At 35.7% G+C, this 14,041-nt stretch overlaps 1 protein-coding gene across 2 annotated transcripts in view; it reads right to left on the reverse strand.

The window, feature by feature from the left end:
- LOC126893174 (calcium uptake protein 3, mitochondrial) overlaps positions 1 to 14,041 on the reverse strand; it is an 88,557-nt gene that overhangs the window by 32,798 nt on the left and 41,718 nt on the right. For both annotated transcript variants that reach the window (XM_050663128.1, XM_050663129.1), the window contains one exon: positions 7,445 to 7,928. In XM_050663128.1, coding sequence (XP_050519085.1) covers positions 7,445 to 7,928 — 484 coding nt within the window. The remainder of the gene's footprint in view (positions 1 to 7,444; positions 7,929 to 14,041) is intronic.

Genomic DNA, 14,041 nt, shown 5'->3' on the forward strand with positions numbered 1-14,041 from the left:
GCTTCTAAACAATTTGAATAGCTTTGTTAATATTGACTATAGAGTAAATCTACTTTAGGATTTCAAAAGCTGGTATTTTTATACGAATTTTCAGAAAAAAAACTTTTTGCCTAGGTTAATTAGGTTCAAAGTTAGCCACTTTTATTATTTAATTCGCAGTTACTTCTATATACATCAAATTCTCTTGTAACAGTGTTAGTTACCATACTACTCCGAGACGGCTTTGCCGATTTTTATAAAATTTTACACGTTTATCCTGTAGGACGTTGAAGAGGTTTTAATTTATTTTTTATACCCATAAGTTATAAGGGGGGTTGCTCCCCTGACATTTTTTTTATTTTTTTGGACAAAATTATCTACCTTAATTTTATATGATTTAGAATTAAAAAATACATACAACCCTTAATTTTCACTCTTCTATCACCAACCCCTATTTGTTAATAGCCATCTATATATTTACATCTATAAAATTCTCCTGTCACAGTGTTAGTTTCCATACTCCTCCAAGACCGCTTGACCGATTTTTATGAAATTATATATGTATATTCGGTAGGTCTTAGAATCGGTCGTAATCTATTTTTCATATCCCTGAGTGATAAGGGGAGTTCCCCCTAACATTTTGTAATGTTAGGTGGGGTTGTGTGTACATAACGTACTCTTTAAGACTAAGAGTACATACAAATTAAAAAAATTATGATTAAAATCCATCAACAAGTTCCAGCGATATTAATCGCAGCATATATTTGCAGAATCAGTTTCATTTTTTGAGTGCACGTATTTTAGTAATTCCCCTCCACCGTCCACGAAATAATTCCGTTCGGACGCCATTTTTAAAGCTTTATTAACCACTCTGTTGAGGTTCAAAGTTAGCTCAAACTTTTACACATAACCTATATACATATCTTCAACTTCAAATGGCTCTAGTTAGGTTGCTTAATTGTTTTATAAACAAAGTAGCCGTCAATTAAATAAAAAAAGTGGCTAACTTTGACCATAATTAACCTAGGCGAAAAGATTTTCTTTAAAAATTCGTATAAAAATACCACTTTTTCAAATTCCAGTGGTTTCAAATTTCAAATTGTAGTTTTAGCCTACCTACAGTCAATATTAACAAAGTTTTTCAAATTGTTTATAAGCCAAAAATGACTCTATTTTAGTAAAATGTTTTCTGAGTGGTAAAAATGACTTTTTAATGATTTTTTAAAATGCATTGAAAATATGACTATTCTTCTTTCATGTTGTTTTCACAGAATTGCTGTATCATTATTATTTTCTGAACAATAACATTGCGAAAAAAAGCTCTTCGGGATAAACAAATTGAATAAAATTTAAACTAATTGACGCATCGTCTTAAAATTTTTTGTGCATTGTATGGACTGTTTGACTCAACTTTTCATGCAATATGAAAGTCCTAAATTCATTTTCGCAAAAGTTATAGCAAATTTTTTATTTTCGAAATTTTAGTTTTATTTTGCAATATCCGAAGCAACAAATAATCGGACCAAAATTCAAAAAACGCTATTTTAAACCTTGGCTCATCTACTAAAAGAAAAATATAAATAAGACATTTAATTACCCTATTTTTACCTGTAGCGATTTAAACGAAAAAACTCTCATTTTTGACCCTTATTTGTTAATAACTAAATTTCTCGTCCAAACTGTGACGGGCATTTTTGTATTTATAATGTATTAGGTATATAGTACTCAAAAAACCCATTTGCAACCTGGCTGCTCAAGTGTCCCGAACATGGTATATTTTTGCCTTATTTCCCTGGTGTATGTGGACCAAAATAATCAATTAAGCAACAAAAAACATCTAGTTATACGAATATGATGTACAAGAAGTGCCAGAATGTGTCAAATTAAATCAAATGTTCAAAAAGATGATTGTGCAACTTAAACAGTAATTCAAATGAATACCCTACATGATGGTGTGTGAAATGTAACACTGAGGAGAGTCTGGTCTCTGAAGTGTCGACCTGGACGTGGCTCTTAACGTGGTGTATGTAAAGGCACAATGTACAAAGAACTGTTAATACAAAGATTTAGGAATATTTTACAATGCAGTCGGACTCAGAAGAGTACTCCTACAACGGAAGTAAACAAAAAAAAAGAAGAAAATGTGCTTAAAAGGTCCAAAGGTACACCAATAACTAATAAAAGAGAAGAACAACAAGAAGTTAAATTACATTTACTACTACAGGAAATAAGAGAAATAAAATCAGACTTAAAACGTCTTCTTCTTCTTCTTAGCCTTCTATCTTCCATGTTTGGACATAGGCCTCTCCCAATTCTTTCCTATCGGATTCTATCCTGAGCAACATATTTCCATTTGTTCCAGTTATTCTTTGAATATCTTCAACCCATCTCATCTATGGTTTTCCTCTTGGTCGTTTAATTTCGTAAGGTCTTCAATGTTGTATTGTTGCATTCCAACGTTGGTCTTTTTGTCTAGCAGTGTGCCTGCGAAGTTCCATTTAAGTTTGGTAATTTTTGTTGTTATGTCCTCGATTTTTGTTTTTGATATTAACCAGTCGTTTCTCTTTTTATCTGACAGTCGTATACCTAACATTGCTCTTTATGTTGTGGCTAGTTTATTCATATTTGCCTTGGTTGGGGTCCAGGTTTGACATCCATATGTCATGCGTTGTCAAGCAGCACTTTGCTTGCGTTGCCAAGCAGTTTCTATTATCTATTTATTAACTGATTGTTTTTAAGAAAAACAAATTGTGATTACAATTTTATACATCCTTACTATATTTTTATCTTTGGTTCAGCTCATATGACTTTGTTTCATTTTTTATGATTTAGATATATGGAATTTGACAATATTATTTTTTATTTTGGCAAATATTGAATCAAATACCTTAATAACGTGACCCTTTCTCTAAATAAGGGAATACCTTATCCTCTAATAAAATAATAAATAAGTAAAACGTGTGGAGACAAGCCAAAATATATGTATACAAAATAGCTTTGAGACTGACAGTCCTCTATGCAAGCGAAACATGAGTGCTAAACTAAACACAAAAAGAAAAAGTAAATATATGGGAAAAGAAAATATTGAGAAAGATTTTTGGAGGTATTAAAGAGGAGGTATTTTGGAGGTATTAAATATTATCTTTCCTGTCCTACTGTATGGAGTAGAAGCGTGGACTCTGACTGAGGCTATGCTTAAACGCTAGACAGCCTTTGAGATATGGGTATACAGACGACTACTAAAAGTAAGCTGGGTCGACGAGTTAAAAATGAGGAAGTCCTTAGACGGCTGAACCACACAACACAACTGGTCAAGATAAGAGACTCAAGCTGGAATACTTCGATCACATTATGAGACAACCTGAAAAATATGATCTTTTACATCTGATCATTCAGGGAAAGATCCAAGGTAAACGTGGTCCTGAGAGAAGACGAACATCATGGCTGAAAAATCTACGGGAATGGTATGGAAAATCGACTACATCATTATTCAGAGCTGCTGTCAATAAAGTCAGGATAGCGAATATGATAGCCAACATGATATCCAACGATCGATAACAGTCATGGAACTAGAAGAATATATAAAAAGAACCAATGATCAGATCATAAGTCCTTTTAAAGAGCCTGCGATATCAAAAGTAGTAAAAGCACCAAGATTGAGATAGTTAGGAGATTAAGAAAGAATGAAAGAAGAAAGAATACCAATAATATTAATAAATACAAAGATGGGTCACAAAAGAAGAGTAAGTCTGTAATGATAAGCCTCGAACACGCATTAACCCTAGAACCGTGCGAGTTTCACAAATCGCGCAGGTGCCCCACTCAGTTCCACTTCTCCGAAACAACACAGGCAGAGGGATATTTAAGGAGGTCACAAGCAGAGATCCGCCAGTCTTGAAGCGACAGCTCTGGGCTCCACTACCAGCTAAGCGAGGTGAGCTAGGCAGGCCGACCTGAGTACCGAGTCACTGTTGTGACGTGATCTCGCAAGATAAGGCAGGCCAACTTGAGCAGCAAAGTGTACCGTGGTGAGGTAATTTGAGGCTCATAATTAAACGGTGGCAAGCGTAGCGAGCGAGCTCCCGATAAATTCATATATTTTAATCGCGTGACTGTTTTGCAAACTTTCACTTCACCTAACCTACAAGAGACCCATACTGAAGACAAAGTCCAGCTTGATTTAAGGGGAAAGATACCTGGCTACGATTTACTGGGAGCCACTTATGATAAACATTACGGCGTCGCAACCTACATTCGCTGCAATATAGAAAATGGTTTCCTGCTTTCTGCTTCCAATGAAAATAATATACATGAAGTAGTCACCAAAATTGGAGAGATTACCGTGGTGAACATATACAAACCTCCAGCCACTACATGGAACCCAGAAGTGCTAAAGACTCATTCACATCCTACTATATACATCGGCGACTTCAACAGCCACCACGAAATGTGGAAGTACACCACGAATGATGAAAATGAGGAGGAACTAGTAGAAAGGTCCAAAGAGCAAAACACATACATATCTAGTTTTTGATGCCAAAGACAGAGGAACATTTAAATCAGCTGCATGGAGAAAAGAATATAACCCAGACCTATGTTTTGTCTCAAAAGATACCAATGACAGACCACTAACAACTGCGAGAAGTGTCCTTGCAGACTTCCCACATACTCAACATCGTCCTGTGCTTATCACCATCGGAATATCAATTCTAATAATTAGATCATATCCTCGACCCAGGTGGAATCTTAGAAAAGCAAACTGGAAGAAGTTCTCTGAACAACTAGACCGGACCTTGAGCTGGGTCCCTCCAACCAGCAAACATTATGAGAGGTTTGTGGGTGCAGTAATAAGCGCTGCCAAGGAAACCATCCCTAGGGGGTATCGCAAAGAATATGTGCCCGGATGGACTGAAACATGTGAAGACTTATACGCGAAGTTTCTCGAAAGTGGTGACCGAGAAATAGCCGACGAGCTTTTACACAACATCGATACAGCTAGACGCCAAAAATGGATAAAGACTGTCGAAAACCTTCACTTCAAAAAATCAAGCCGGTAGGCATGGTCCCTGTTGCGGAAAATTGGAGGAGCTAACCAGTTGGAATCCAGAGAGTCTAAAATGTCTCCTAACAAGGTTGCCTACCATATAGTATCTCTATCCAGAGCTCCACGAGATCGAACACATACTACCAACGTGAAAAGAGACTTAAGGGCATTAAAACAAATGAACAGAATGAACTCCGAATATTCAGCAAGAATACTTATTTCTGAAATCACACATGCGCTGAAAGAAATGAAATCAGGTAAAGCACCTGGGTTTGATGGTATCCATCCAGAGTTCTTGATACACAGTGGTGCATACACAAAACAGTGGCTTGCAATGTTCTTTAATGATATACTTCAGTCAGGTAACATTCCTTTCTCACTTAAGCGAACAAAGATAATTGCAATTCCGACACCGGGCAAATCAAACGATAAGCCAGAAAACTACCGCCCCATAGCTCTACTCAGCACGGTATATAAACTATTAGAAAAGCTTCTCCTTAACAGAATTAGTCACAGGATACTAGAAAATGTCCCCATTGAACAAGCTGGCTTCCGCCCTCATCGAAGCTGTACGGACCAAGTGATGTCATTAACAACTTTTATAGAAGCTAGTTTTCAAAAGAAACGAAAGACAGCTACAGTATTTATAGATCTAAGAGCAGCATATGATACTGTTTGGAGATAGGGATTAATATATAAACTGGCCCGTATTATCCCCTGCAGAAAGATAATTAACCTCATTGACAACATGCTGACAAACAGAGCCTTCCAGGTTATAATGGGAAAGGAGACGAGAAGACAGATGAAACTTAACAATGGTCTTCCACAGGGTTCTGTCCTTGCCCCTTTACTTTTCAGCCTCTATATTGCTGACATGCCTGAAACCGAATCTCGGAAGTTTGGATATGCTGACGACTGGACCCTTGCAACAAGCCACCAATCTTTTGAAACTACAGAAATCACTCTCACGAATGACTTATTCATCCTCAGCGAATACCTTAAGAAATGGAGACTACAACCAAGTACTACAAAAACTGAAGTATCAGCTTTTCATCTCAACAACAAGCTGGTAAACAGAGAATTACGAGTGTATTTTAATAACAAGCTGTTAAAACACAATAAATACCCGAAATACCTTGGGGTTACTCTAGACAGAACGCTTACATTCAGAGAACACCTACGAAAACAGCAGCAAAATTGAAAACACGCAACAATATAATACAGAAACTCTGCGGCACTACATGGGGGTCCACAGCATCAACTTTAAGATCCTCTGCTCTTGGCCTGATATATCCGGTGGCAGAATACTGTGCACCAGTGTGGCTAAATAGCAGGCATACCCATCTGGTCGATACCCAACTAAACCGTGCTATGCATATGATAACAGGCACAATTAAGCCCACCCCTACAATGTGGCTACCTACCCTTAGTAATATAGCACCACCCAACCTACGCCGCGAACATGCATTGGTTAAAGAATATAACAAAATAATGGACAGTCGCCAGCTTCTAATCCACAACGACATCCCCGATATTCTTGGAAACCGTCTCCGATCCAGGTTACCCCCTCTGCAATCTGCTCAAGCGCTGCAGCAATTGACTTAAATACCCGATGGAGAGAAGATTGGGAAAGTAGGACAGATCCGAATTACCATAGTCTACCGGACATCATAGGAAAACCTGGCGAATTTGAACGTCCCCGTAAGATTTGGGCAGCATTTAATCGAATTCGAACAAACTGTGGAAGATGCGCCGACTCCCTCTACAGATGGGGTAAACTCCCCTCGCCTTCTTGTGACTGCGGCGCTGCAAGACAGACGATCAGTCACATTGTTCAGGACTGCCCACGCAGAGCATACACAGGCGACCCTATAGACTTTGTAATGGCAACCGAAGGGTCAATCGAATATATAAAAAAACTGGACATCTGTTTGTGATGCATTGTATAATGCATAAATCTAAATAAATTCTGTGATGTACTTAAGCCATACGCTAAATAAAAAATAAACCTAACCTACAATATACTGAGGTTTTACAATTTACACTACAATATTTCATATTATTGTTAATTTTGCTTTTCTTTTACAGACGTCTATCCGGGGGAGGACTTCGCTGCGACTCGGCGATAAATAGAATTATATTTTATTTTTATTTCTTTTTTTGATTTGTACATAATAACATCGAATATGTTTATTTTGTTTTAACCTGTGTTTTACTGAGTCTGTCGTCTTAGAAGAACTATCGATTCAGAACTATCACAAGTCGATCAAGAAAGAGATGGTTAGATGAAGTAGAAAAGGAAAAGAGAAAGGTGTTAATTGGGGAGGAAAACTAAAGACCATAAAGAATGGAGAGCAATTATCAAGCTAGGGGCGTAAAAGGCCTTCCTTAGCACTATATACCTTATACTATTAAACATACCTTTGGATATGGGGTGATCAGCAAGAGTATACATCCTCATGGCAATGGTAAAATCCTCTAAATTATTTAAAAACTGACAAAATACATGAAATTCTTCAAAAGTGATACCTTTGGTATCTTTAATTCTATCCAGTAGTCGATCTAGATACATATCATACTCGTCAGTGTCTAAATAAGTGTACCTCAGCAATATCTTAGCGAAGTCGACTTCAGAAATCGTCGGAAGACCTTTGGAAAATTCGTTAAACTCTAATTCAAGTACTTCCGTTTGTAGGTGCAGCATGAACCTCTTAAAACTCTCGAAGTTCAGATCGGTGTTACCTTTGGGACCAAAGAAGTGTATTAGAAGAGTAGTATCGACGATATGTTTTCTTTGGAGGCCTTGTTCGTCGTCGACATACTGTTCTTGGATGGTTGATAGATCTTCTGACTCGCTGTTCATACCTCTTTTTCCTTTCCAAGCATGACTAAATATTTTTTCCATCTAAAAAAACATAAAACGTTATTATTGATTTTTAGGGATATGATGCAACACCCATTTTACTTACAGGAAAAATTTTTTTGTGAATATGGGCATCAATATTCATAACATAAAAGTTTCTAATGATGTTTACTACACTACACGTCGGTTTATAACGTTTTCCACCGTTTTTCGACTTCCAATCTCCACTTTGCTCGATAGGTCCTCTTCTATGTTTCTTTCTCTTAGCTCCTTGTCTACTCCTTGGCTGCACCTTATCCTTGGTCTACCTCGTTTTCTCTTTCCTTCTGGTTGCCATTTTAGTATTTCCTTTGGTATTCGTTGTTAATCCATTCTTTGTATATGTCCGAACCAGATAAGTTGTTTTGTTGATAAGTCATCAGTGATTGTTCGTTTGATTCCCATTATTTCACTAATGCGTTCGTTGGTAATCCTGTATCTTCTAGATCTTCTTGATGTTCTTCTCCAAAAATACATTTCCGTTGCTCTTAGCGTTGCCAGTGCTCTTTCTTTCAGTGGCCATACCTCACAGCTGTATAGGGTGATACTTTTCACTATAGTCCATATTCCTCTGTTTATTTCTTTGCTGATTAGACCAGGGCGCATCTGTAAAAATATTAGTACATTTGGATGTTGAGAGGTGACTCATATTTTTTTGCAGAAATTGCTTGAAAATAGCTCATATAATAATATTTGAGTTATCCTCCCACTCAAAAAGGTCCGGAACATTGTTTAAATAATAAAAATGTCAAAAAATGAAGGAAAATTCGATTTTTGATTATAACTTTAAAAGTATTCATTTCCGAGAATAGTTGCACTGACATAAAAGTTGCGTAATTAAATTTCCTACAACATAGAATGGGTTAAAAATTTTAAAAATTGTCACCCTTATTGCAAAATAGCAATAATTGCGAAAAAACGATAAAAAAACAAGTATTCGCATTTTACGTTTATCAACCATTTATGCTACACTTAGGACCTTCATAATATTTCACCCACAAACACTTTGTGAAACAGTAAAATAATAAAATAATAAATCAATCAATTCAATTTGTCAATTAGATAAATAATACTGTAAATTTCATTAAGATCGGTTCAATAGATTTTGCAATCCAGCTTTCGAAAAAAAAAATGCATTTTTTCAAAATGTTGCAGAACTGACAATAAAGCAGATAGCAAGTTAATTTTTTTTACATATAGAATAATACTGTTCCTTTTATTTGCAATTTGCAAAATTAAAATTGGTTAACTACCACGGCGTCAGGAATTTTTTTTAATAAACGTTAATTTTTGGTGCTACGCGCAGGACAGCGGATACGTTTGCTCTGATTGGGCATTCCAGTGACCTTTGATAATGATTGATAAATTTTAATTTTTAGTACATTTCAATATAAATAAATAAATTTGTTTATTGCAAAATAAAAACACATACTCTGCCCTTTGAAATAATATTTTTTTGGCAAAAACTTTCTTGTTCATATATTTTAACTTAAAGAATAGAAGTTTATCATTTTTAAATATATGAAATTGTTTAAACAATATTTCACAAACAATAATCAAATTAGTTTGATTTTTGTGGAATTAAAATATTAAAATACAACAAAATATAGAGTAAGAAAATAATATATTAGATAAAGATTGGTAGAAATTTTTGACAGGTCATTGGAATGCCCAATCAGAGCAAACGTATCCGCTGTCCTGCGCGATTAATGTTTATTTAAAAAAAATTCTGACGCCGTGGTAGTTATCCGATTTTAATTTTGCAAACTGCAAATAAAAGAAACAGTATTCTTCTATACGTAAAATTTTTTTTAACTTGCTATCTCAGTTCACGATTTTACAAATCTGATGCAAAACGCGGCCTGGAAAGCCACACATCGCCGCTTCGCAAGAACGTAGGCTTAAGTCAAAATTTGACGAAATTGACTTATTAATGCAGGTCTACTAAAAATAACAGTACCTATCTATCGCGTGAATAAAGACCTATGACGTTAATAATAATAGTCGCTAAGAGGTGGCACCAACTGTCTATATTTGTTTGGCGCGAAATTAGTTAAATACTTAACATTTTCGTATGAATACAGACCCAAGTTAGTTACGCCGCAGAATAGCGCAGAATGTGAAGCAATTTGTGTGTTTACTTCTCGTCAAGGACGACCGATTTTATACTTACGATTAGTTTTTGTGAAAATTCTCTTTAAAATAAGGACCCTATTTTAGTTAGGTAAGCGTTTTAACAAAGTTGAAGTAAATGTTTCTGAGGAAAAAAGACTCAAATGTAAAAGGAGTTAACAAAAATACTTTATAAATTTATCTAGTTATCACAGTTTGTATTTAGATATATTTCTAACAAAATTGTATAGGTAATTTCTTTAAAGTAACAACTTATTCGGAGTTATGGTCATAATCATATCCATAAAATTTTAAAATGCCTCTTCTCTAAAATCATCTTTTTTGACTTAAGCCTACGTTCTTGCGAAGCGGCGACATGTACATCATAACAGAAAGACAGATGATGCTCCCAGATATATTAAGAAGTTGGTAACCGAGAAGCGTAGGGTACGCAGAATCTGGCAGCACACAAGAAACCCAGCGGACAAAACCAATCTCAATAGACTGACTCGCAGACTACATTCAGCACTTCAAGATTCCAGAAATGCATCTTTTGAATATTTCATTAAAAACCTGACTCCCAGTAATCACTCATTGTGGAGAGTGACCAAAAAAAAAATAAAAAGACCCGTCGTAACAGCTTCTCCATTAAGACAGAACGATAATGCATGGGCTAGATCAAATGAGGAAAAAGCAAGAGTTTTTGTGGAACACCTTGAAAAAGTGTTTGCACCAGTAGATTTATTCGAGGATGGAGAAATAAACAGCTATTTAGATGCTCCCTGTCAACTATCACCGCCTGCTAGATCAATTACTCCATCAGAAATTATGGAAGAGATAAAGAAAATTAACTCCCATAAAGCTCCAGGTTATGATCTGATAGTGGGAGAAATTCTCAAACATTTCCAAGAAGAGCCATCGTGTTTCTCACTACTTTATACAACCGAACTGCAGCATTTCTAGATATTCAGCAAGCCTTTGATAAGGTTTGGCACCAAGGGCTGTTATACAAACTAAAAACAAACATGCCGAGTCAGATTTACTTCTAAAATCATACCTTTCCAACAGACATTTCGATGTCAAAATGGAAAAAGATAACAGAAGCTACCAACTCATAAAGGCAGGAGTACCCCAAGGCAGTGTTTTGGGACCATTTTTGTACTTATTATACACTGCTGATATACCAACTACTAACGAAACAACTATCGCCACGTTTGCCGATGATAGAGCAATAATTGCGCTTGACCATGATCCAGTAGTGGCCTCCAACAAGCTACAAACACATTTAGATCGATTACAAAACTGGCTCCAAAAATGGAAAATCAAAGTCAACCACGAAAAATCGGCTCACATAACATTTACAAACAGACATGTAAATTGTCCACATGTTACAATAAACCACCAAGTTATCCCAATGAAGACCGAAGTCAAATATTTAGGTATTCATCTTGATCAGAAACTAACATGGAAAGCGCACATTACAGCTAAAAAACAACAACTCCAATTAAAAACCAGGCAAATGAATTGGCTTCTTGGTAGAAGATCACAATTATCCATAGAAAACAAACTGGCAATATACAAGATAATGCTAAAACCTATATGGACCTACGGGATTGAACTATGGGGATGTACGAAACCATCAAACACCAAAATTCTGCAGACATACCAATCAAAAACTTTAAAATCATTGCAAATGCACCCTGGTATATTTCAAACCAAACATTACATGAGGACTTAAAAATACCATTTATAAAGGACGTAATAGGAATAGGACTGCATGCGACCAAACATAGAAAAAGAAGTTTCAATCACAACAACGAGCTGATTTCCACGCTTACCAATCGTCCATTACCAATTCGGAAACTCAAGAGACAGTGGCCAGAAGACTTGTGTGAGTGACACTTGTGTTAGTGAATACAGTGGTGAATAAGGTGAACCGGCACGGGCCGGCAACACCTACAAAACATTACATAATTTATCAGTTTTACTTAATACTCCTTTGTAGAGTAGATTGTAAATTTGCAAGTTTCAAATAAAAAAAAAACTTGCTATCTGCTTTATTTTCAGTCCTGCAACATTTTGAAAAAATGCATTTTTTTGCGAAAGCTGCATTGCAAAATTTATTTTGCAAAATCTTTTAAATCAATCTTAATGAAATTTACAGTGTTGTTTTACTGTTTCATAAAGTTTTTCTGGGTGAAATATGAAATTCCTAAGTGTAGCATAAATGGTTGAAAAACGTAAAATGCGAATACTTGTTTTTTATGGTTTTTTTCGCAATTATTGCTATTTTGAAACAAGGGTGAAAATTTTTAAAATTTTTAACTAATCCTATATTGTAGGAAATTTAATTACGCATCTTTTATGTCAGTGCAACTTTTCTCGGAAACGAATACTTTTAAAGTTATAATCAAAAAACGAAGAAAAATATCGAATTTTTCCTTCAGTTTTTGACATTTTGATTATTTAAACAATGTTTCGAATCTTTTTGAGTGGGAAGATAGCTCAATTATTATTATATGAGTTCATTCTAAGCAATTTCTGCAAAAAATATGAGTCACCTCTCAACGTCCATCTCAAAACAAATGCGCCCTGGACTATATGGATTGGTCCCATAAAATACGGTTTAACATTGTGATGGCTTTTCTAACTGACTTTCTCTTATGGCTGACGGACTTTCTCTAATAGCTTTGTCTATTGTTCAATCGTGCGAAATATTGATACCTAGATATTTGTAGTCGTAGCAGTGGTCATGTCGTCGATATCGCCTAATATGAGATCTTTTTGTTCTCCTCAAATGCACAAGTATTCGGTTTTCTTTTTATTCACTTCTAGACCCCCCATCATACTCTTCAAAATTAATTTTCGGGCCATATAGTTTAAATCGTCCAAATCTTGAGCCACCTAATCTGAGCCAATCTAATGATGTTTACTTCTTTTAATTGTACCAAGTAAGAATTATAATTTATTTTCAATCACTATAGGCTTCATATACTTTAATTACATGAAAGAACTGTCCTGCTTTTTCATCTTTGGGTCCAATTCCAAATGTTTTTCAACTAAGAAATTTGCTTCATTTAATACTTTTAATATCTCTCTACGATTCATAAGTCTACTCAATAATTCTGAGTTGGTTATATGTTTCGTTCACGGTATTTTTAGCACTCTTAGTTCTAAATTCCTCACTTTTAAAAAAGCGCTTTCAGTCATTGCTGTTTTGTATATGATTCCTGTATCTCTCAACTACTAATCCGTTTAATTCGAATATTGCATCCAAATATGAGTCACAGATTACAAATATAGTATTATTTTTGGCATCCATATGTTCTGCTATGCATCATCATTGGCTCTATATGGTGGGTCTTGGCCTGTTCCAAAATCAGCTTCCATTCCTTCCTATCCTTCGCCTTGGTTTTCCAATTTCGTACTCCTAACACTCGCAAGTCCTCTTCCATCTGGTCCTTAAATCGTGCTTTGGGCCCGCCTCTTCTCCTCACCCCAACCGGTCTCTGGCTATAAATGTATTTCGACCACTCCATGTCATTCATTCTTTCCTAGTGGCATCAACGCAGCCTGTTTATTTTGATAGATCTACCAAATACTAGGCTCAGTATAAAGGTGGTCATCACTTTTTGTTATCGTCCACGTTTCTGACGTAAGTGAGGACGGGCTTGATTAGAGTTCTGTATATCAATATTTTAGTTCTTTTTGTGACTATGTTTGATGTTAAAAGTTTCTTTAATCCATTTTCTTCTTCTTCTTCAGGTGCCATCTCCGCTACGGAGGTTGACAATCATCATAGCTATTTTAATTTTTGAGGCAGTTGTTAAAGGCATATGTTAAATAGTTGTTTTGAGCTGCATCCAAAGCATTCTCTCAGGTTCTTCAGCCATGAAATTCGTCTTCTTCCGATGCTTCTTCTGCCATCTATCTTTCCTTGCATTATGAGTCGCAGACTTATCTATCTTATCCTCGCACATGTTCGAGATACTGTAGATTTCTTT

This window comes from Diabrotica virgifera, chromosome 10, assembly GCF_917563875.1.
Source record: "Diabrotica virgifera virgifera chromosome 10, PGI_DIABVI_V3a".
In the NCBI taxonomy this organism is placed as follows: Eukaryota; Metazoa; Arthropoda; class Insecta; order Coleoptera; family Chrysomelidae; genus Diabrotica; species Diabrotica virgifera.